Raw genomic sequence first — 22654 nt, 5'->3', positions numbered from 1 at the left:
ATAAAAATTATGTATGTTGAATGGAGGGCATTGTTATAGTACTATATGTCAACAAACAGAAAGAAAGCAAGACTAAAGGCGACTTTAGAAAGCTACTCCCATACCTGAGTCTTTCCCTCTAGTCAGTCTAGTACAATGTGTCAGAAAGCTGATCACTACGTGGTGATCAACCTTATAACATCGAAATTATCAAAGAAAAGGATGGAATTTGAGGTCCAGATAAAGTTGTAGTGCTACTGGATATTAGGTGACTAATACCTGCAGCATTCATTCTCGGACGGCAAGGCAGAATAAAAAATACCACCCGTATCACGTCGACGTCCGTCGTTCCACAACTGAGCGTTTCTTAAAGCAGTTTTTTCCACGCACCACCACTATATGGAACTGAACACCATCCTTCCAGCGTACCAAGTCTTAAAAGGCCGGCAACGCACTTGCGAGCCTTCTGGCAATGGTAATGAGTGTTTATGGGCGGCGGTATCACTAAACATCAGAAGAGCCTTCTATTACATTTAAAAAAATATATTTAGGACTAACAAGAGCTGATTAAGAGGTCACAATCACCGAAACTGGAGCCTATTTTGTGGCTAAAGACAGTATGTAATATAGAAATGGTATCGAAAATTTTTATGATCTGTATTGCTCTCGAAGTCATATTAAATAATCAAATGAAATTCTATACCTAATAATTCAAAATCATTAATTCGTATAGGTAACACAATGTAAACTTATGAACGTCAAAACAGAAATATACTTGTATTAATTCAAATTTCACATTTACTGCCAGTTCTCAAATCAAGGGCGTAGAATGGAAGGGAAGAACTGGCAAAAAACTCTCCGTCACTCTTTTAATCGCCAAGTTTTTTTTACACAACGTTTGTAAGGAGCTGCAACCATTACACCATGTTCCACATGACATCGTAAGTAGTTCATAAATTGAAAACAAAGATTGGTCCTCTATCAGCAGGAGGCATGGCGTATATATTACAAGAAATAAGACAGTTTCCATATCCTTTTGCGTCTGTAGTCATGCAAATATCTTTTGAACCATATGTTGTTGAGTAACAAAACACTATTGATTTTATGTAATTCAAACCGTCTACTGGTCAGTTACAAGGCATTGATTATCGAAGCCCCACGGACCGAGACAAGGCTAGCGTTTCTTTAATTTAATTATATGCCTTCTGGTATTTATCAACTTTGACATTTCATTTGGGTCACAGGTTTTACGTGGAAAGACTCAGTTTGGTACGCATGTAGCCCTAAACCTCAAAAACATATCTAAATAGGTATGGGATTTCAATAAAAATGTAGACAAAGATTCAGAGACAATTTAAATTCGAAGAGTCCGTCTGTCAAGTGATTTTGACAGCTGAGTTATTCCCGCTTGATTTTTTTAAATATTTTGCTATATCTGTTGCGTTATGTGTTATGGCGATGATATAATCTGTGTTGTCTAAATTTGTTCTTTGGAAAAATGTATCCAAAATTCACAAACTATTTATCTAAACTATGAGTATTATTAATATTATATCTTTCAATTAGAGTATTAAAAATTTAAATAATTTGATTATCAATATTTTTATCTTATTTATACAAAAACATTGTATCTTAATATAAATAACAACGCCACGGCGGTAATATTACATATATCCTGATCATTTTATACATCTATATACCTCAGGAAAAAAGCAGTTCCGCTACAACCTTTTAGGTCTGGCCCTCAGATTTCTGTATCTGTTTTGTGATCATTTGTTTTATTGTAATAATACAAGTATGTGATCAGCCTTTGCCTGACACACGCCGTCGACTTCTCTTGTCCTCACGGTTTTTCCTTCGAGTGTTAAATGCGCACATAGAAATTCCACTAGTGCTGGGGTTCGAACCTACGAATTCAGGGAAGAGAGCCGCAAGCTTAAGTCACTAGGCAAACTCTGCTACTTCGTGTATGGTATAGATGTATGGATTTATTCCTTAAGTATTAAGGTGCTTCATTCGACACGGTGACCGAATTATCGATTGGGGATACGACACCGGATAGTCAATGACCCCAATCATTGATTTTGTGTGACAAATTTTAAGTTTCGTCGTATAGTCACTTTGTCTCGCTTAGTTTAGTTTGACAAAGGAAAACCAAGGATAATATATATGGACTGTGATATGGCTTCAAGATATTTTAACGCTGATTTTACACGTTGCTGTCTGTCTGTATCTCAATAAAAAAAATATTTTTTGTAATGAGAAATATAGTTCTTTAAATATAAACAAAGCCATATAACTCGGTAGGTAGATGTATTCTAGAATGCTTTACGATCTATATGCAAGAATATATAAAAATACATTTATATAAATACTTTTTGGCTGGTGAAACGTTTATACTTATTTAGCAAGATGTGGGTAATGTCTCAACATATGGACAAATCCGACTCGCACTTGTCCGCTTTTATATTATAAGAATTATAAAGTATTTATGAAGCTGTAATAAGTGTTGCGCGCGTTGAACTCGTTTGTATGCATCTCTTATATTCAGAAATGTTTTTAATATCAATATAGACAAATAAAAATCGGTTTTAACTTATTAAAATTGAACTTTCGATACTATGGAAGGGTACATTCTTATTAAAATTAAAGTTGGAACGAATAAAAAAATTAATTCACCTATCACTATCAATGAAATTGCCAGATTAAAAAGCAACTGGCCGTAAAATTCAAAAGGACTCATAAAAAGAATACAGAATAAAAAAATTAAATTCAAAAAAGGAATTCCCAGCTGCCATCGTTACGCGGCTTCGCTCGTGGGAGTGAGAGGACAATGGGCCACGTGAATGCGTGCGACAGAGACGGCAACAGGGATTATAGAATGCTATAGGATTATTTTCTCGCATTAAACGTGTATCGGCGTTTAGGTCTAATGGTGTACATTTTGTTTACTGATTTACTGAAATTTATAGGTCGGAATGTTGAATCTATTGAACTTGATTGAAAAGCCGAGGTTTCATTTCAGCTTTGGATTTCATCGAAACATTTATTGAGACATTTTCTCGTCGTCTTCCAGTGATCTAGCTTAAGAAGGTTATTAACCCTTATTATTTTAATATTGTACATGACGGCGTATGTTGTTAGGAGTTTCTTTAGCACTAAAACATTTGTGGCATAGAGTTTCCTTACTCCTTTTCACTGTACTCCTTTGTTGGTATTATTATTATTCACTACACGTTGTTTCTTTATTTACAAAAACTATATACTTTTTTACAAAATGAGAATCAAGTTCTATCGAACTATAATGACGTAACAGTGTGACGTCACTGTCCGAATTTACGGTAAGAGTGACGTTCCGAAGTACCGCGGCCTTTGAAAATGAATTGCGCACATCGTTAACTTAACATAGCCGGTATAAGTTGAGTAGTTAGGGCTAAAACTGCCCGGCGAAAAGGCTTCTAAAAATATCAATAAATGTAAAAAGTGAACATCAAACTTTACTAATTAAAACAACTAACAAGCTACTGGCAACCCCGGGGGGGTTGGGAGACCTGGGGGTGGATAAGCGGCTTACAGCGGCCCTGTTTTGATTATTTCCAAGGATGTCTTCTTGCTTCGTAAATTATGCAACGCTCTGTGTTGCTAGTTTAATGTAAATTCTACTAAATGGTAGTTTTTGTTGTCCAAGCGTGTCATATATTATAATAATACTCGCTGACCCGGCAAACGTTGTTTTGCAATGTATATTATTTCTAGGAATTTTTTTTTTAGTTCAATAAAAATAACTATGTATCTACTATAATAAAAAAATTGGGTTGATCGTAGAGGGGTGAAAAATTGGGGTTGTATGTATTTTTGTATGTTGTAACATAAAAAAATAAGAGTTTATATAAAAATAAAAAATAAAAATTAGGGACTACCCTTAGCATTTAGGGGGATGAATAATAGATTTTGTCCGATTCTCAGACATACCCAATATGCACACAAAATTTCATGAGAATCGGTCAAGCCGTTTCGGAGGAGTTTAACTACAAACACCGCGACACGAGAATTTTATATATAAGATATATATACATTAGGTTATTTAATTTAGTTTTTTTTGGTATTACATTACTTTGTAAGATTAAATTATAAAATAACTTTTATCATTATCAAATGTCACGCAAATGAAAATTCATCTCAACATTGTTGGCGATTGTCAAATTTCAATTACCATCCCTCTTTTTCTTATAAAGATTATTCCGTTTCTAAGACTTTTTTCAATTATTCTTCTGATGTTTTCCTTGTGGGATTTTGTTTTTTATTATTTATTTCGTCCATTTTGCTTCATAGAGCGAGTATTATATTATATACTAATATTATAAAGAGGAAACATTTGTGGTTTTGTACGTATGTTTGTAACTGCCGGACCTATTTCAAAAATTCTTTCACCATTAGAAACCTGCTAACATAGGCTATATTACATTTTCAATGCAATTATATAACCCAAAGTGTGAAAAATTATCCATAAAAAATCTGTCATTGCATGCGCCGTGGAAAATATTGATGATAAAGAAATGTTGTACAGTATTATTTTATGCTATCAAAAATATATCTATAGTTCGACTTAGTAGACTTTCCACTACCACGAGATCGGTATCTACGCGAGTGAACGCGGTACGCGACGACGCGGGGCATTGCTAGTAATATATACTATGTACGTTTAATGTATACCTAACTACTTAATTGTACATTTCGTCTCAGCACACTAATGATAATTAAAAAACGTAATTACCGTCAGTAACACGTATTATGTTACCGTTAAGCTGAACTGCGTATATTAAATAATGATATAAATCTTACCTTGAGGAAATCCAACAGCTTCAAGCCCGTGATGCGACAGTCCGAACGGCCCTAAGCCACCCAGAGGTCCAGGACCCATGCCCATATGATGCGCACTAGAATGGTGCGCATAGGGATTTTGGGACAAAGGCGAGGGCTGCTTCAGGTAGTGGAAATAGTGGTGTAACGGTGTGGTCGAGTGGTGCGCTTGGGGAGCCGCCGGAGTAGCTGTAGGCCCACTGGCGGACGAATTTGTTAAAAGCGCCATCTCGTATCCGTTTCCGAAACTAGTCACCGGGTTGCACGTTTTCTCGTGTGCATTTTTGGTAGTTTTAAGTCTAATTTTCGATAGATATTTCTTTCCGAAGGCACATTTTGGTGGTTACCTGAAATGAGAAAGTTTAATATTACATATTTGTACATAACCTATAATATTTGACATATACTAAAGACGTTTCATTTTACAAAAGATTTTGCAATTTTATAACTAAGGTTGGTAAATATTCCGTATCGCGGCGGAAGTCAAAAAAAAAACTCAGCCTCAAAATTGCTGGTGCCGCGATACGTAATATTTTCCCTAAGGTATAAGGTTTTCATTAATTGTCTTTACTCTTTAGCTATATAATGTAGCAACATATGTTGACCGCACCATCTAGCCATAAAAACATTTTAGCGTCAATGTCACAAGGTGCAGTCATAAATTAGTAACATTTTAAACTTTATAATTAATTTTCATTCATACTAATTAGTAATTACATAACGGTATGGTGTAGTGTAAAATACAAAGTAATTATTTTAAACGCAATTACTGTTTGACATTGATTAAAGGTATAAAAGTAACATACGATTTAACGGTACAAAGAAGTCAAGATCTCGCTCCTAATATATGAATAAATGCATTAAAAGCAAGTTATTACAAAATAATTGCCGTATCGTTTGCAACGTTGCAATAGCAAAACGTTTATTTCCGCTCAGTGCATCTAAATAGAATCGATCGAGCTATAATAGCGATCATATTTTTATTATAACTTATTTAACAATTACACAAAGAAAGGGCAATTTTCTGCGCGATTGCAACACCCAGTTGAAACGTCAAATGGAACGCCTTTCAAATTCGTTACGGCCGTTCGGGATTCGAATTGCAGATTTTTTTTTGGCGCCCTCGACGTAGGTACATGTTTACAGACATTTTGTCACGTTTGTTTTTTTTACCTGTGTTACCTGCAAATCGAGGGGGCTATGATCTCTATTGTTCGATTTGAGCGATGACGTGTAATGCTCAAGTTTTGTGAAATTGTAGGATATACCTATGTCTAGGATTGATATTAATAATACCTCATATTACAATAACTTTATTTTAACTAGGCACACGGACTAAGTACCTACTTAATATTAATAAATCAATTGGTATGTTATATATTTAGTGTAAAAGCTTTCTCATTTATCAATATTCTTGTGTATATTAAAAAAAAACACAGAAAGAAAACTGTTGGATTTGAGGTCGCTACAGAGTGTTCTTATTATTATTATCATTAAAGTTTTACAGTCATGATATGAAATAAAATGTTTATTTCTTCGTAAAATACTTAACCTAAGTATCTTTATTACTGCAAACATAATAATAATACAATAATAATATTTAAGAATCTTAAACAAATAAATTCTTGCGTGAAACAAATGTGCATAGTCATATTAAAAAAATTAAAATAAATGACACGCCTATTCGTCCTGACTCTATCTCTATATGTCTTTAAAACATTTCCATTTCACCATTCAATTCACTACCGAAGAGGAAAAAGACAATGTCAAGTCTTTCAACACTGTCGCTTTCTTCAAGACTTCTCCGAAACCCGAACCACCTTTTAATCTGTCAACAAAAGATTATCCTAAAACCACAGATAAGGTATTGCAACGAACGAATGTCGCCTCTATGGTACAAGACATAAGGGCATTGTTTTCACGTTTCAAAGGTAATGAAAGGATTTCTGCTTGACAGAAAGTACTCAGGGTGGCTGTAATTGTTAGTTTTTAATTTGCCGGCGGTTTTTGAGTTTACGCGTCAAAAAATTCACAAAATATTCGCAAGTTTTTGTTGTAATAAGTGAAGGTGGTCTATGGTATTCTGTGAATCTTACAATTGGTAAAGCGTTTGCTTGCTTTCACTTAAAACTTTGTGTTTAATAAATGTGTAAGACGCAATATCAAGTCAAATGATAGAAATATCATTATAATTTATAGTTTCCCTTGTTGAATTTTATAGTTCTGGTAATACAACCTTATTTAATCTTACCTTTTAACCAAGAAAATCTTAAAATAGACCAATATATGATCAGGTTTCTGTTGTCATTTGCCGCCTTTTTGGGTTTACGACAAGTTTGGTTTGCTTTCTCAGGATGTTTATTTAATAGTTAATTGCGAAAAAGGAAAGAAAAGATTTATGACTATTGGAAGTCTTAGCTTCTAGTCTAGTCTTCTCGTTTCTTTACCCAACCTTAACCAACACCTTAACCACTAAGTTAGGCACTATCTTTTTTAATATTACATATTGACTAAAAGTGTAAATACCACGTCGAATATTTCCAGCCCCAAATCATAGCGACCGTTTCGCACTCAATTTTGCACTTACCGTGTACACACCGCAAAAAGTTCCGAAAAGTATTGTGATTCGGACAAATGGTTACTCGGAAATTTCTAGAAAAAATCACTATTGTGCCGCTAATAGTGTTCAGCGGAGCGGGATTTGTCACAATGCATCCCCTATGCTCAATTATCGCGTATAATGTCTTTGTCAAAATATGGGTTGTGGGTTGCCTGTAATTAATAATATATTTGGGAGATTTTATAAATGGATTTCAGACAAATTGGTTATATCCTCATTTTCTATTAGGGTCACAGTTTGGTTTATTCATCTGGATAAAACAATCTACTTAATTTATTAAATAAATGTTATTATGATTTCATCATAGATTAAATCCAATAATTCAAGTTTTATTATTTGAGTATTGACGTGATATTGAAACTCTTTACAGAATTTCATGTCACCCAAATTTTTTTTCGCATTCCAATTTTAAATTTTCAGGAACCTCTTGTCTATCTAAACATTTCCCGCCAAATCCCGCCCGCGCATTTCCCGATTTGTCAGGCTGACAGCCACTGTTGCCAACTGCGCAAACATAAGACAATTACATGCGAAAAGGGCGCGAATGTTTGTTTTTCTTGTTGGCAACAATGCACTCTATTTGCATTGGGATATTATTTATGGCTTTTCACTGCCATGACAAATAGATTTTGGAGTTATTGACACCGCGAGGGGTGCAAATGTGTTGATGGGAGTGAAAAAAACTATAAATGAAGGTATTCATTTCCTTTCAATGATAATAGAAAATTGTTTCCTAACAATATTAATTGAATATATTATTTTGCATAAGCGATCTGTGAACTGCATGATAACGTTTTGATATGTCTTTTTGATATGTTTGATATGACCTGGTATCATTTAAGTCATAACTTATTTGGAATATTTTCATTAATTTGGAGACACTAACTTCACTTAACTAAATTTCATCACTTAAATTGTTTGAATTGTATTTTTCTTTACATTTGTATGTACCTTTGTACGAAAGACAAAATAATATTATTTACGCTTATCATGTATTAGGAATGTCAAGAAAAACTGTATAATTTTAGAGCCAATAAAACAATCACTTCCGATCGAAAAAACCAGTTACAAAGCTATGATGATATTTCCGAAGAAAAAAATATTGTTTCCTCCCGTTGAATAGATACATTCACGTGTAACATGTATATTTATTCTGTACAAATATTGACCGAGACGATCAAGCATACAAAAAAACAGGCCCCTGTCATTCGTGAATGAATCCATTGAAATTTCTTACATTCGATGTCTCTATATATTGTGTTCAAATATTTCTTTGAGAAAGAAAAACAAACACTGGTGATAACGATTTGCTTGAATCGGCTAGCTTTGCCTACTATTCGGATTCGTAAGAAAAACATGAATATTTGTCATAGAGTATAGTACATTCATAGACAAGTCTTCTTAGAGTAATACCTGGCACAGGCTTTTCGAATTGTCAATCTCCAACGTATTACTGATCGGCTTGATTCTCTCTTACTACGCAGAGACATTGCATCTCTTTGCGTTTTCTACAAACTGTTCTATGGTGAGTATTCGGAAGAATTGTTTAGGTTGGTCTCTTCTGCCTCGTTATCAATGCAAAATTTCATTGATGGCTGGAAGTCCGTTTCACAAGGCACTTTCTTTTGCGAACTAGCGAACTGTGGAATCCACTCCCGGTAGGGGTCTTCCGTAAGAGATACGACTTCCTACTATTCAAAGTTAGGGTGTACTCCTTCCTCAAAGGCCGGCAACTCACCCACTTAAATGGGTGTACATCGGCTGCGACGACTGCCCTTTATGAGGGTCTGGTAGGCTTATTTGCCCCCCTATTATATTTTAATAAGGATTTTCCCGAGTTAGCAAAAATCTAATTTCGAAATTACTATAAAAAGAGGTTTTACAAGAACTAGTTTTAAAACGCTATAACAAAATAACTTTTTTAAACAATTTAGTACATATTTGAATAGCTATTGGCTTAAAAGAAAACTCCACATTTAAATTATTTCCTTTTTTATAGCTTCCCCTTACCCTCTTGTAACAGAATACACAATGCATGCCAAAAGACCCAAGAGACCAAAAACAATTAGTTGCGCATAGACTAGAGAGGATAGAGGCGTAACCTGATCTCTCATTTTGCGCGCAATCACTGACAATCATATTATTGTCTGTATTACAGGCGAAAGCGATTTAACCTATACTTCTTCACTATAAAATAGTATGTAAAATTGAGATTTCCTTCGTTTCGGAAAGAAAGCTTTTTATTTATACCGTTAATTAATATTGGAACTAAGAAAGTTATTTGTAATTTTGAAATCACTCTGATAGAACGTAAATCTCCACAGCCGAATAAAATACAATTACATACCTAATTTAAATAAAGAACTAATTATTGTTAGGTTTTAAATATTATAAACAATATGGTCAACCAGCAATGGTCTCAAAACTTCATTAACTAACAATTTTCTTCCTTGTTTAAAACCCTACGCTTATAACTTAGCCCAATCATTTCCCGCAGGGAGTACCGCAGGGGTCTGCTAATGGACCATGTTAGTTTACTGAGGATGCGGTAGCGAACAGCTAATAGATCTTTTATAGCTTCTTATTATTTATAAGCGATTTTCTCGTACATTTGATGCTTATTAAATTTCATTTGGGGAGTGAGTCTATTATGGGAAGGTTAGTTAATAAGATCAATAATTGAGTAGGTATACATACATACAATTAATTAATTAGAATTAATTTTTCACACTTGATAGAACGGTATTTTAGGCAGGATGTACCTACGTCTTGTGCAAAAAAAGTATTTATGTAAATTAATTAGAAACTTTTTTTCGTTCTAAAGTCTAAGTGGCCAGTAACATTTTATTCCTTAAATAAGTATCATACCGAAATATAACCTTCTTGGTTAATGTTTACTTTGTCTCTGGAATAAAAATAAAGCTTGTCTGTCTAAAAGTATTAGGTACGTGGATTAGAATCCATTGCATTGGCAAACCGACACAGTATTTATGCGACTCTAATAATAAGACTTAATTTTGTACCCTTCAGCGACACGTGTTCTTTGTTCCCAAAATTAATTTAGAAAATGGATATGCTATTCATGCATCAATAGGTATTTGTGGCTTCTTGTGATTAAACTGATTTATTTATTTAGATCAGTGTAGGCCTAGTGCCTTCAGCGTGCGACTCTCATACCTGAGGTCGTGGATTCAATCCCCGGCTGTGCACCAATGGATTTTCTTTCTATGTGCTCATTTAACATTTGCTCGACCGGTGAAGGAAAACATCGTGAGGAAACCGACATGTATTAGACCCAAAATTCAACGGCGTGTGTCAGGCACTGGAGGCTGATCAACTACTTGCCTATTAGATTTCAAAATGATCATGAAACAGATTCAGAAATCTCAGGCCAATACCTAAAGAAGTTGTAGCGCCACAGATTTATTTTTAATTTATTTAGAAATGCAATATAGATATCTTGAGACAATTAGATGGAAAAATACTATTAAGGTACCTATTTCCGAACCAGTACGAATTAGCGTCCTTCAAGAGAGCATAAATTGTAAAAAAAAGGGTGCGTGTACTTATGTACGCGCGTAAGAAGTTATACTTCTTTGGCATTATTAAAAATAGTTTTTGATTGCATGCAAATAATTAATTACAATTAAATAATCAAAGACTGGAAAAGGAGTCATTATAGTAAATAAAGTTCAGTTTACATTTGAAAAATTAAATAAATAAATATTTATTATTATTCTCTTACATTAAGTGTAACATAAATTCTATTTTTATTCGAATGTTGTTTTTAAATTATGTCCAATGCCGTAGAATCTTTCGTGGGCAACTTCATTCTGTTAATTTTGTGTCACGGTGCGCGCGCATCGTAAAATTTCACTCTCATCAATTTTTCATAATGCGCCTAAGAAGTATAACTTCAAAAAAACAGAAAATGCTCTCGCGTGCTTTGTGACTGCTTATGAGCTGTAATATCACTTCCAGCCCATTTGTCTTTTGTTAAATAAAAATGTTTTAAATTTAAAACCAATATAATGCTGAAATAAAGTATTACAGTCAATTAATCTTCAAAAAGAACTTTACATATTTCTGTCCTACTATTACACAAAGATACCAATGATTCAGTTTTTTATAAACACGGCTTAGTCAACACTTGGGTTTCAAAGAATCGTTTTCCTCTATAAATTGCCAATGCTGGGGATATTACAAACCGCGCCGGTAAACAAATCGATAAACGAGTGCGAGGTTAAGAGAGGGACGGGTATATGGGATAGGGGGAGTGGCTATCCCCGCCTTGAAGCGTACTTGTGTTCTGTTTTTAAATTAAGGGCCCAACGGATTTTTATACGAACTTTCATTGAATGTCAACTGTCAATTTACACAATTCTTAACTGGTTACCATAGATTCAATATTTATAAATATATGAAAAATATTAGGCGCAGTTTTGAACTTCTTTTGATAGATGATTTTTCAAAATATTTTAGTGCTTCCACTGATAAAACGTATGTATATTATTTCAATAGTACCTACGTGGTATTCAACAACACCAGTCGTCGTTTCATAACGTCATAAATACATTCATAAGTTAGACAAGGATGGCTGTAAAGATCTATACTCTGTACTCTATTATAGTCTATGCTGCCAAGATATTATTCGTGTCAAGATAATGTTATGGCTTCTGCGGTAGTGTTAGGATAGTTTATAGTAAGTTCCTGGAAATAGGGTTCGCACAGCTCATAGGAATTGGATGTAAGTTACATAACATCGCCATTTTCTTTTGACATCGTAAGCGATCGGTTATTTATAAATGTTTTTATAGCTTCAGCGTCTGCGTAAAGTATTTATAAGTCCGCCATCTGTGTCAAGTTTCTATAAGTTTTACTAAGGTAAAGTTATTATAAACTCTATTTAAGGAATGTTAAAAAATTGTTCTATAGACTTAAGTCTGTTTTTAGAATAATGGCAATACAATGATATTATAAAGTTAAGGAGTTTTTAAGTTTGGTTGACAGCGCTTTAAGAAACTTTCAAATGTATATTTACAGTAAATAATCTACTTTAAACTACGATTATTATATTAAGATAACGTTTTAATCGACTGTGTAAATATTTATAAAGATTAGAAGTGGCAACCCTAGGTCCTCCATAGAATTTAATATAGGCTTCAACCTAAGTTATAATTCAAAGCGACCTATGTAATGTCCCTGCCATTTTAACATTATTTATTGCCAATCAACAAGAATATTGTGGTCAGAATAACGAATATTCAGTTTTTATAGGCAACTAGCTGACCCGGCAAACGTTGTTTTGCCGTGTATTTATTTCTAAGTTTTATTTCAATGAAAATAACTATCTACTATAGTAAAAAATATGGGTTGATAAAGAGGGGCGAAAATGAAGGGTTGTATGTATTTTTTAATGCCACATAATAAAATAAAAAATGTTATCCAAAAAAGTGGACACCTTATCACTTACGGGTTTGAAAGATAGTAGCCGATTCTCAGACTTATTGAATATGCATACAAAAGTTCATAAAAATCAGTCGAGCCGTTTCGGAGGAGTATGGGAACGAACATTGTGATACGAGATTTTAATTTGATTTTATATACCTATTAGATAATAATTTGGAGTAAAAAAAATATTCGGCGTTCTATGTAAAGCGTTCGATTGTGTAAACCACGGGGTTTATAAGTATGGTAGAAATTAGCTAAATAAGCGTCAACATTTTGAACATTGACAAATCATGTCGCCGACATGAAGCACGATTGCAGTACATACATCCGCTCTTATTTATTTATGTAGACTATATTGAAAATCATATAAAGGAATGATTCCGGTATGAATTAATGTAAACATACTAACACTTAGATTTAAGGTATTAAGCTGTAATTTACTAACATTGTTATGGAACCTTGTTTTCTGAATTAAACAATTAAATTAAAATATAAATGTTTTGCAATGTGTAATATGTGCATGTTGTTCACACGAGAATGTAAGTGCGTGCTCCTGATTCACAATGCCTCGTGCTTATAGAGGACAAATCTTTGTTTTTAATTTTATTTATTAGGTATTTTTAATTACTTAAGATGTCATGTGGAACATGGTGTAATGGTTGCAGCTCCTTACAAACATTGTAAAACCAAAAACTTTGTGATTAAAAAGAGTTGCGGAGAGTGTATTGCCTTCTCTTCCGTTCTGCGCCCTTGATTTGAGAACTGGCAGTAAATGTAAAATTAGAAGCATTTAATGTACCTATATTTCTTTTTTGACGTTCATAAGTGAACATTGTGTTACATAGATCTATGATTTTTTTTTATAGTGAAAAGACCTAGGAACCTTGTGAAGGATTAAAAGTATATATTCAACAATCGTTCCATTATCACGCTGCAGGACATGTCGTGCCCTGCGACTTCGTTCTCGCCGTAACGTGATGATCCAAAGCAAAAGAAGTTTCATCGGCTCTTGAGTTTAACAGCTAAAGAAATGAAAATTTTCTTTTATTATTATATTTGTATATATTGACATATGACGCTGTATTAGCATAAAAAATAATATTCTAAATAGTTTTTTTTAAAATAGTGAATGTTATTTATTAGTTTTATTTTGGCTATAGAGATTGGTCGTTACTACGTGACTAATGAAAGCGTTCAAAATTCGCTCACCTTTATTCAGTACAATCGTACTGAATAGTTTCGAGACGTGATATTAACAATCGTTGGTTGCAATTGTATCAAAACTGTGTGTGAGGGCTATTAATTCACGCTCGGTATCCATATCCGACCAGTCGTAATATTGTACTTATATGTAATAACATATCGATAAGGACATATAATATAAGTTTAACTAAATTTTTTTTAATGGTATAGTTTTTCTATGGGGTTTCTATTCCCTTTTAGGGTTTTTACTTGTTACCCTATATTTTTTCCCATTTCTCTTTGTCTTAAACAAAATTCATTCGGTTTTCCCCACTAGTGCTATAACGTCATCTACTAACACAACTTTATGGATATTTAAATGGATTCAGTAATTCTTATCCTAACTATTGATTAAATAATTAATATCGACGTATATAGTTGGCAAAGCAGATGTTTCACCTATATTTTCATGATACCTCACATATAAACCGTTTTGACTACAAATAAAATGTATTTGAATTAATTAAGGTAGGTGATAAACCACAGCAAATAAACAAGACAATAAAACATTATAGACTAGTTCTTTAAGTCCAGATTTATTAACAATTCTATAATCTATTGCACAAAAAATGATAAAATCGCAAATGTTTAGGAAAACAGAAACATAAACAAAATGATTCGAATTTTAAATTTTAGGGTACTTTGAGTACTGATAAGATTAGTTCTTTTGAGAGCTAACTTCTAGTTTCGTTAACAATTCTATTGCAGAAAAGCAATAAAATCGCAAGTGTTTAGGAAAACAGAAACATTAACAAAATGATTCGAATTTTAAATTTTGGGGTCTTGTACTTTGACTACAGATAAGATAAGTTCTTTTGAGAGCTAAGTTCTAGTTTCGTTAACAATTCTATTGCACAAAAAGCAATAAAATCGCAAGTGTTTAGGAAAACAGAAACAAACAAAATGATTCGAATTTTAAATTTTGGGGTCTTGTACTTTGACTACAGATAAGATTAGTTCTTTTGAGAGCTAAGTTCTAGTTTCGTTAACAATTCTATAATCTATTGCACAAAATATGATAAAATCGCAAGTGTTTAGGAAAACAGAAACGTAAACAAAATGATTCGAATTTTAAATTTTGGGGTCTTATACTTTGAGTACTGATAAGATTAGTTCTTTTGAGAGCTATGTTCTAGTTTCGTTAACAATTCTATAATCTATTGCACAACAATATTAAAATCGCAAGTGTTTAGGAAAACAGAAACATAAACAAAATGATTCGAATTTTAAATTTTGGGGTCTTGTACTTTGACTACAGATAAGATTAGTTCTTTTGAGAGCTAAGTTCTACTTTCGTTAACAATTCTATTGCACAAAAAGCAATAAAATCGCAAGTGTTTAGGAAAACATAATGAAAACATTCCAATTTTAAATTTCTTTTGATGTGACCGTCCGTTGACAGTTTGTTTTTTACCGCAGGCAAGCGATGCGAACCACTACAGATAATTACCGTTATTATCCTAAAACGGGTGGCACAAGGGGCGTCACGGGGCGTCACAAGCCCCGGGGGGCTAAAAGGGCGTATTTATTGTGATGTAACATCTGCCTGGCAAAAAATCATTGTCTATGACTCTATTTAGGGCTTCCTTTAATTTATTATTAACACTTGGTATAAATTTCTGTTTGTATCGTTTAAATTGTTAAATCTTACTTCTTACATTAAATAGATTCACTTATAAGGCCCGTATTCTATGTCAATCAAACTTAAATCGTTTCAAGAACAACCAAACCATTTTTTCTGTATGAAGTTTGACAGCGTTCAAGTCGCGATTATGACTTATAAGTTTTAGAATATGGATCTTAGAAACTAACGTCTCTTGTGCGAATAAAGGTCATTGACCTTTATTTACTTTATCTACATTTTCCACAGGATATCAATAAAAAATAGCCCAAATATAAATCCCACAGAAAAATCAAACGACCTATAATTATTTAAATTACTATTTATATAATAAAAATGTGAATATTTCGAGTTCAAATTTTGAGGTTAAAAAATCCCGTTTGTTTGAATCAAAGTCAAAGTCACTATTAGTGATTATATGTTTATGTGTAACGCAGTGCGTTTAACATTTCAGTGGTAAAAATAGCGGTTTAAGCATTTAAGACATATACATGAAAAAAACATTGAGTATATAAAGGCAATTAATTAATATTTTGAGAGTAATTTTCAAATAAGATAAAACTAGTTTATATTAGGTGTACAAGTGTTTGTGTTTTAACATTAACATTGCTATTTCATTACTACAAATTACTTAAACTGTGGTGAACACAAAAGAAATGCTGAGTCAGCAATTTTGAATCCAATTAGGGCCTTGGATATAAAATATTCCTTACGCAAGAAAAGTCAAAAGAATATTCCTTACGTAAGATAAGAGTTCGCCTTACTCGTACTTATCTCATGTTAATTTTAACCCGCTAACTCGTTAAAACTAAAACAAGTCTAATTACACTCAACTAAAGTACTTTCGTCTCTTTCTATCAAATTGTGTTTACGCTGTGATAAAAAGAGATGAGTTTTATACTAATGTAATTCTATACATAGGTAACACAATGTACACTTATGAACGTCAAAAAATAAACGTATATGAAATGCTACTAACTTTATTCTTTATGCTTGTACATTCAGTGCCAGTTCTCAAATCAAGGGCGTAGAACGAAGGAAGAGCTGGCAATAAACTCTCCGCCACTCAATAATCGACACGTTTTTTGTTTTATCCAACGTTTGTAAGGATCTACAACCGTTACACCATGTTTCACAGGACATCTTAATGACGAAAATGGATACAAATACATCTGAGGTACGTTTTGGTACATGTGTTTTTGTTAATTAAATAAAATTATCTATAGATGATAAGATACATCTTATCATTAATTGGAAAGTACAAACCATCAATATTTGTTGGTTACGTGTCTCATCAGACATTTAAAATAATTTGATAGATACTTAAGAATAGTGCAATGACACTTATGTCGTTTATGAATAGGTTGCGTGTGTTCATAGGACAGATTCAAAAATCTGAGGCCCAGACTGAAAGAGGTTGTAGCGCCACTGATTTTTTTATGGTTGCGTCTGGAATGCCATAGACCCAAAAATTCGAATTTTTCTAATCACAGACTAATCACTATAAAGGCCTATTAGAAAAAAACAAATGATTACGAAACAGATACTGAAATCTGACGCCCAGAAAAGGTTGTAGCTTCACTAAATATGTATGGGTAGCAATTATATAGAAGAGAGAAATTGTTCGTTCTTTCCGTATTATATGTAATTTCAGTGTCTTATTTTTTGTCAGAAATGTGCAGAATGACTTCAAATATTTGGTCTTGATTAATAAAAATCATCGCGAATTCATTTAAATCATACTTACGACGATAAAATACCTGTCAAAAGCAAATCATTCATTTTATTTTATCAATATCGTACATATTTATCTTTGTTTAATGATAGTAGGCGAAATAATTTGTATCTATACAATGTAACATTTATTATAAGGCTTTATTTCGGGTCTGAATTCCATTGTAACAAACGGTTCAAATTAGATTTAATTATCGCTATGTATTATTAATAAAAGTTACTTTAATTTTAATGGCATCAGAATAATACATGTTTTTAATCTAAATAATAGTCGCCGTATAATAATAGCCGATTAGACCCTCTAGTGGCCCCGCTAATAAATTATGCATAATTTTGTGTTGCACACAATAAATTAAATATGTATTTTAAATCATGTAAGGCAAAAACAATTAAAAACACAAAAACAATTACAAATCCATCGATCTTTCCTATCATTTATTATCGCGAGACATTGAGCAAGTTTTATCAATGTCGCAATGACAGAAATTAAAAGTTGATAAACCAATAACAAGCGTAATTCGACTATATTGCCAGATTATTATGTTATCCTGAGATTATCCTTAAATAAACCAGATTTTATATTCTACAATATTTATTATGTATGCCTCTATCGGTAGTAATTTCTTCGAATTTTATTGCTAATGTCAATTGTCAACTTCTATGTTTAAATGACAAAAATCGCATACAAAAAATAATCGTCGCAATTTCGTTAAATCAAATTGTTCTAGTTTATTACTTTTCTTATTCTTATAATAAAAATAAGTTTTAATGAATATCGAAGTCTAATTAAAATGTTTACGTTTTTTCAATATTCAATGTTTACATAATCGATATTGCTATCAATGTATGAAATTAACGAGAAAATTATCATATAATTAATTATGAATTATATCTGAAATAATTATTCACCATGGGATACGGTTAACGAATTTAATTAGGTAGGTATCCAAATCGAGATAACTCCAGTAGTCAATTTTACATGCATTATTTTTGCTTAAGCCTCTATTGTCTATATTAAAGCTGGTACATAGAATGTATTAGGCTTAAATATCCAAGCTTGACAATCACAGATTAGGCAAAATTTTGCCTTTGACTTACGTACGAGGATGATATTGTTTTGCGTTCTTAAATAAAAATTGTGTTACCTATATGAATAAATAATTTGATTAATGCATCTTATATAGTATAACAAAGAGCTTCTTATGTCCTAGTATTTACTATCAATAACGAAATACACTGTAATCAAATATGACGCAATATTCATTAGTCTAACGAACATAGTTAATTAGACGAAATCGGCATAACATTATTGAAATAATCCAGTCGCTACTAAGCTGTATTGTAGTCTTGGACACAGTATTCTAAATATGTTATATTATTTATTATAATGTTTTTTGGAGTTTACTCCTTAAGAAACGATTTGAGTTATAAGGCCCGGTACGGAAATTTTATGAGGAGTAAAATCAAGTGTAACACGAAAAGTTGAGGAGTAGACTTAGATGTAGACTTTTCTATTTTGAATTCACGTTTTGACAGCCACGTTACAACATTGTCAGTGTTGACAGGTGTAAAAAATTAAAGTAGATTGTCTAGCGTGCCATAGAGTTTTGTCAATAGTACCTAATGGTCAGTGAAATTAAAACTAAAAAGATTGTTCATTCTTATTTTTCTCTTACTATAAAGGTAACTTTGGTCACAGAAAGAAAATCCTAGTTGGGCATAGATGATGTAGGTACGTTTAATTACTATTACAAACATTTATATTATAAAAACATATATTCTTACCACCTTTAGTATTAAAATATGGTCGACAGCCACAGAACATTATCGCCATTTTATCGTTCGTAAGGAGTAAACTCCAATCGTGCGTCGTAGCTGACACACACACACATTTTTTTTAAATTTTATATTAAGGTTGGTTTTTATAAGGATTATTCCCTTCTTGCACTGCACCCAACATATTAATTTTTTTAGCTTTTTTTCTTTACTAGGGTTGCCTGAAAGAGATCGCTTGTTAGCGATAGGCCACGTTGCAGACCTTATAAATAATATAATATTTTTATGTATTTTTTTTCTGTGTAAATTAATAAAATAAATATTAAAATAATAACTACACGTTTCTAGTGTATTCCTTACTTTATATAGCCCAGTTAGTATATCAAGATTTCAGCTGAACTACGAAACTTGTATGAACTTGGTTATTTAAAAGGGTAGTTGAGGGGTGTAAGGCGTGTCTCGACCACGCCCTCGCCCCTCTGTATACTGTTAGATATTACCATAAATGTTAAGGTTTGATTGCGGATGTTTGGCGGGTTAGGTATTTTATATTATAAAATAATTCCCGAGAAAAATATAAACTAAAGGTATATGTTGCTTTTTAAAGTGAATGTGTTTAGTACGATTGTTAACACGTACCTATCTATTAATTACCTACTGTAACATTATACGAATGACTTTACATTTAAATAAATGGTAACAATATTCAGAAAATTAATGTTGGTAAAAAAAATACATGGACAAAGTTATGCACTTAAAACATAGGCCTACACTAATCGGATTAACTGTAATTAACAAATTTTGAGATGCTTATACATATTGTACTAACCGAAACAAAGTATTAAAAATAATCCTATTCCAAGAATCTGTCTGCCTTTAGGAATCCGTTAATGTACACTAATGAACACCAAAAAGAAATACATATTAAATTCTAAATGCGTCTAATTTCACATTTACTGCCAGTTCTCAAATCAAGGGCGGTAGAACGGACGAGAAGAACTGGCAATAAACTCTCCGCCACTCTTTTTAATCGCAAAGTTTTTTGTTCTATACAATGTTTGTAAGGAGCTGCAACCATTACAGCATGTTCCACATGATATCTTAAGTTATAAATAGTTAATTAATAATAAAACATACATTGTCGAAATAACTAACATCACCGCATACACGAATTCAATTCCGACCAGTCACCACAAGTTTTAACTTCTGGAACCAACAAGGTACCAACAGCGTTAATTCGCGTGAAACATTTTCTAACCAACACAATCTTTAAATTCTCATCATTTGTGTAAAATAATAGCACACTTAACTAAGCTGCTGATTTTCCTTTCAGCATACAGATTTACGATTGTTTTAAGGGACAGGACGAAAACACTGACGACTCATTGGTCTAGTGGTTAGTACCCCTGACTGCGAATCCATGGGTCCCGGGTTCGATCCCCGGCTGAGACGACCATCGATGTGATGAGCATTTGGTATTGTGCTTAGGTCTTGGGTGTTTAAATATGTATTTATATGTATATCTATCTATAATATGTATGTATATCCGTTGCCTAGTTTCCATAACACAAGCTTCACCAGCTTAGCATGGGACTAGGTCAAGTGGTGTGAATTGTCTTTAAAAAAAAATTAAAAAAACTGTGAAATAAGTGATAATCATGGCGACGCTGAGGGCTAGCGGGTGTGTTGCCGACCATTCCGGGAAATAATTTTCAGCGCTTCAAAGCAAATAGGTATATAAAGCATATCAGAGGTCATACCGATGATTTATTAGTAATATGATAATTCACGGCTTGTAAAGCTTGATTAAGAAATACAACCGCATATCAGATATAAAAAGGTATTTACCAAAAAACATACGAATCTGTTAACTTATATATGTAGGTATATAAGGTTCGGTAGGACTAAAACAAATGTTTCGGTGCTTTAGCCGACGCGCCAGAAACTAGTACATCTGTACTTAGACGGCGGGATTTTTTACTATGTAGCTTAATAATACTTAGCTATCCCCCAGAGTATACAACATGTATAATTAATATACTTAGTTGTATAAATTATACACAACAGATTTGATAATTATAAGTATAAGATTTAGGAATTACATTTAACAATGATTTGAAGAAAAATATGATAACAACTTAAAAATATTGTCCGAACGGTAGAACGCTCACCTGAATAGATACCTTATCAAAAGATTAACAGGTATTTAGTCTATCGATAAATTATTGTACATTAAATCAAGTTATTATACTAATATAAGCCCCCGGATTCGGCTTTAGGCATATAACCTATTTGTACTTAAAGCCAACTTGCTGATATAACAAAGTTTATAATTTAAAAATACACACAAAAAGGTCGGTAAAAAAAATCTAAATTTTAACTATTATAACGGGAACTAATTAGTAGTAGGTATAAACCACGCTAAAAACTTGTTTTTTTTATAATTAAAGTAAGTTTAAATTTGTCAGAGGCTTAAGAAATCTGGATAAATAAATCGTTTTCGTAGACACAAAATCAGTTACTCAGTTCATACTAAAATGTATGTTTAAAAAGTGTTTAGACTAACTATAAATATATAACAAATAGGTCTAACAAAGTCAAACATATAATATTTAGGCCTACTCGCTCACGGCAAACTTTTAATTCCTAAGCTTACTTTCTTAGCTTTGCTATTTGAGTATTACATTTTCACGTAATATATACTCTTTTATAAATTTAGTATACAGCGTAAACAATCATTATTAATTTATTTAGATTTGACATAATTTTCTGATGTTTGATACCAATTAGGTTTACAAAACTTTGTTGGCCTATACGATTGTTTATATCGTTACAATTGCTGTAATAAATGAATAACAATTTAGTAAACATCGAAATTAAGAGGGTAGAAACACTGACAACGTTTATAATATAACCTACACTAACCATAACAAACAAATGTCAATCAAAATGTTTTAAATCCTTCAAACTCAAAATAATATGTAAACTTACCGTGACCACCAAAATCCAAAACCACCACACAAAATAGAACTTTGCACTTTCAGAGTGATCGATTACACCAACACGTTACAATTACGTCCTATCTAATCGAAACTCACAATTTCCAAAAATTCGTAACTACACTGTCCTTGAGCGCGAAACGAGCTGTCAAATTATATATAAAATTTATTATCTATGATTAAATTCGTTGTCTGTACAGGCCACTGTTCAACATTCGATATTCGAAATGTTCTATAGACACTAGAGCGCTCCGCGGCCGGGGCAAGACTGCCGCACGTCAATGCCCCTCGCGTCGCCGCCCCACCGTGTACCACGATTTTTCAGGTATAAAGGAAAGCGATAACTTTTGTTATCTAATAGATTCTTGAGGA

At 32.7% G+C, this 22654-nt stretch overlaps 1 protein-coding gene across 1 annotated transcript in view; it reads right to left on the bottom strand.

The window, feature by feature from the left end:
• Positions 1–22540, bottom strand: part of LOC125052624 (homeobox protein OTX1-like) — a 44649-nt gene extending 22109 nt beyond the window's left edge. The window contains exons 1-2 of the mRNA XM_047653572.1: positions 22275–22540; positions 4822–5186 (exon numbers count right to left, since the gene is read on the bottom strand). Of these exons, the coding sequence (XP_047509528.1) occupies positions 4822–5068 (247 nt within the window). The 5' untranslated portion in view covers positions 5069–5186; positions 22275–22540. The remainder of the gene's footprint in view (positions 1–4821; positions 5187–22274) is intronic.
• Positions 22541–22654: the final 114 nt, after the last annotated feature.

Source organism: Pieris napi, chromosome 9, assembly GCF_905475465.1.
Source record: "Pieris napi chromosome 9, ilPieNapi1.2, whole genome shotgun sequence".
NCBI lineage: Eukaryota > Metazoa > Arthropoda > Insecta > Lepidoptera > Pieridae > Pieris > Pieris napi.
This window is presented reverse-complemented; position numbering and strand designations above follow the sequence as displayed.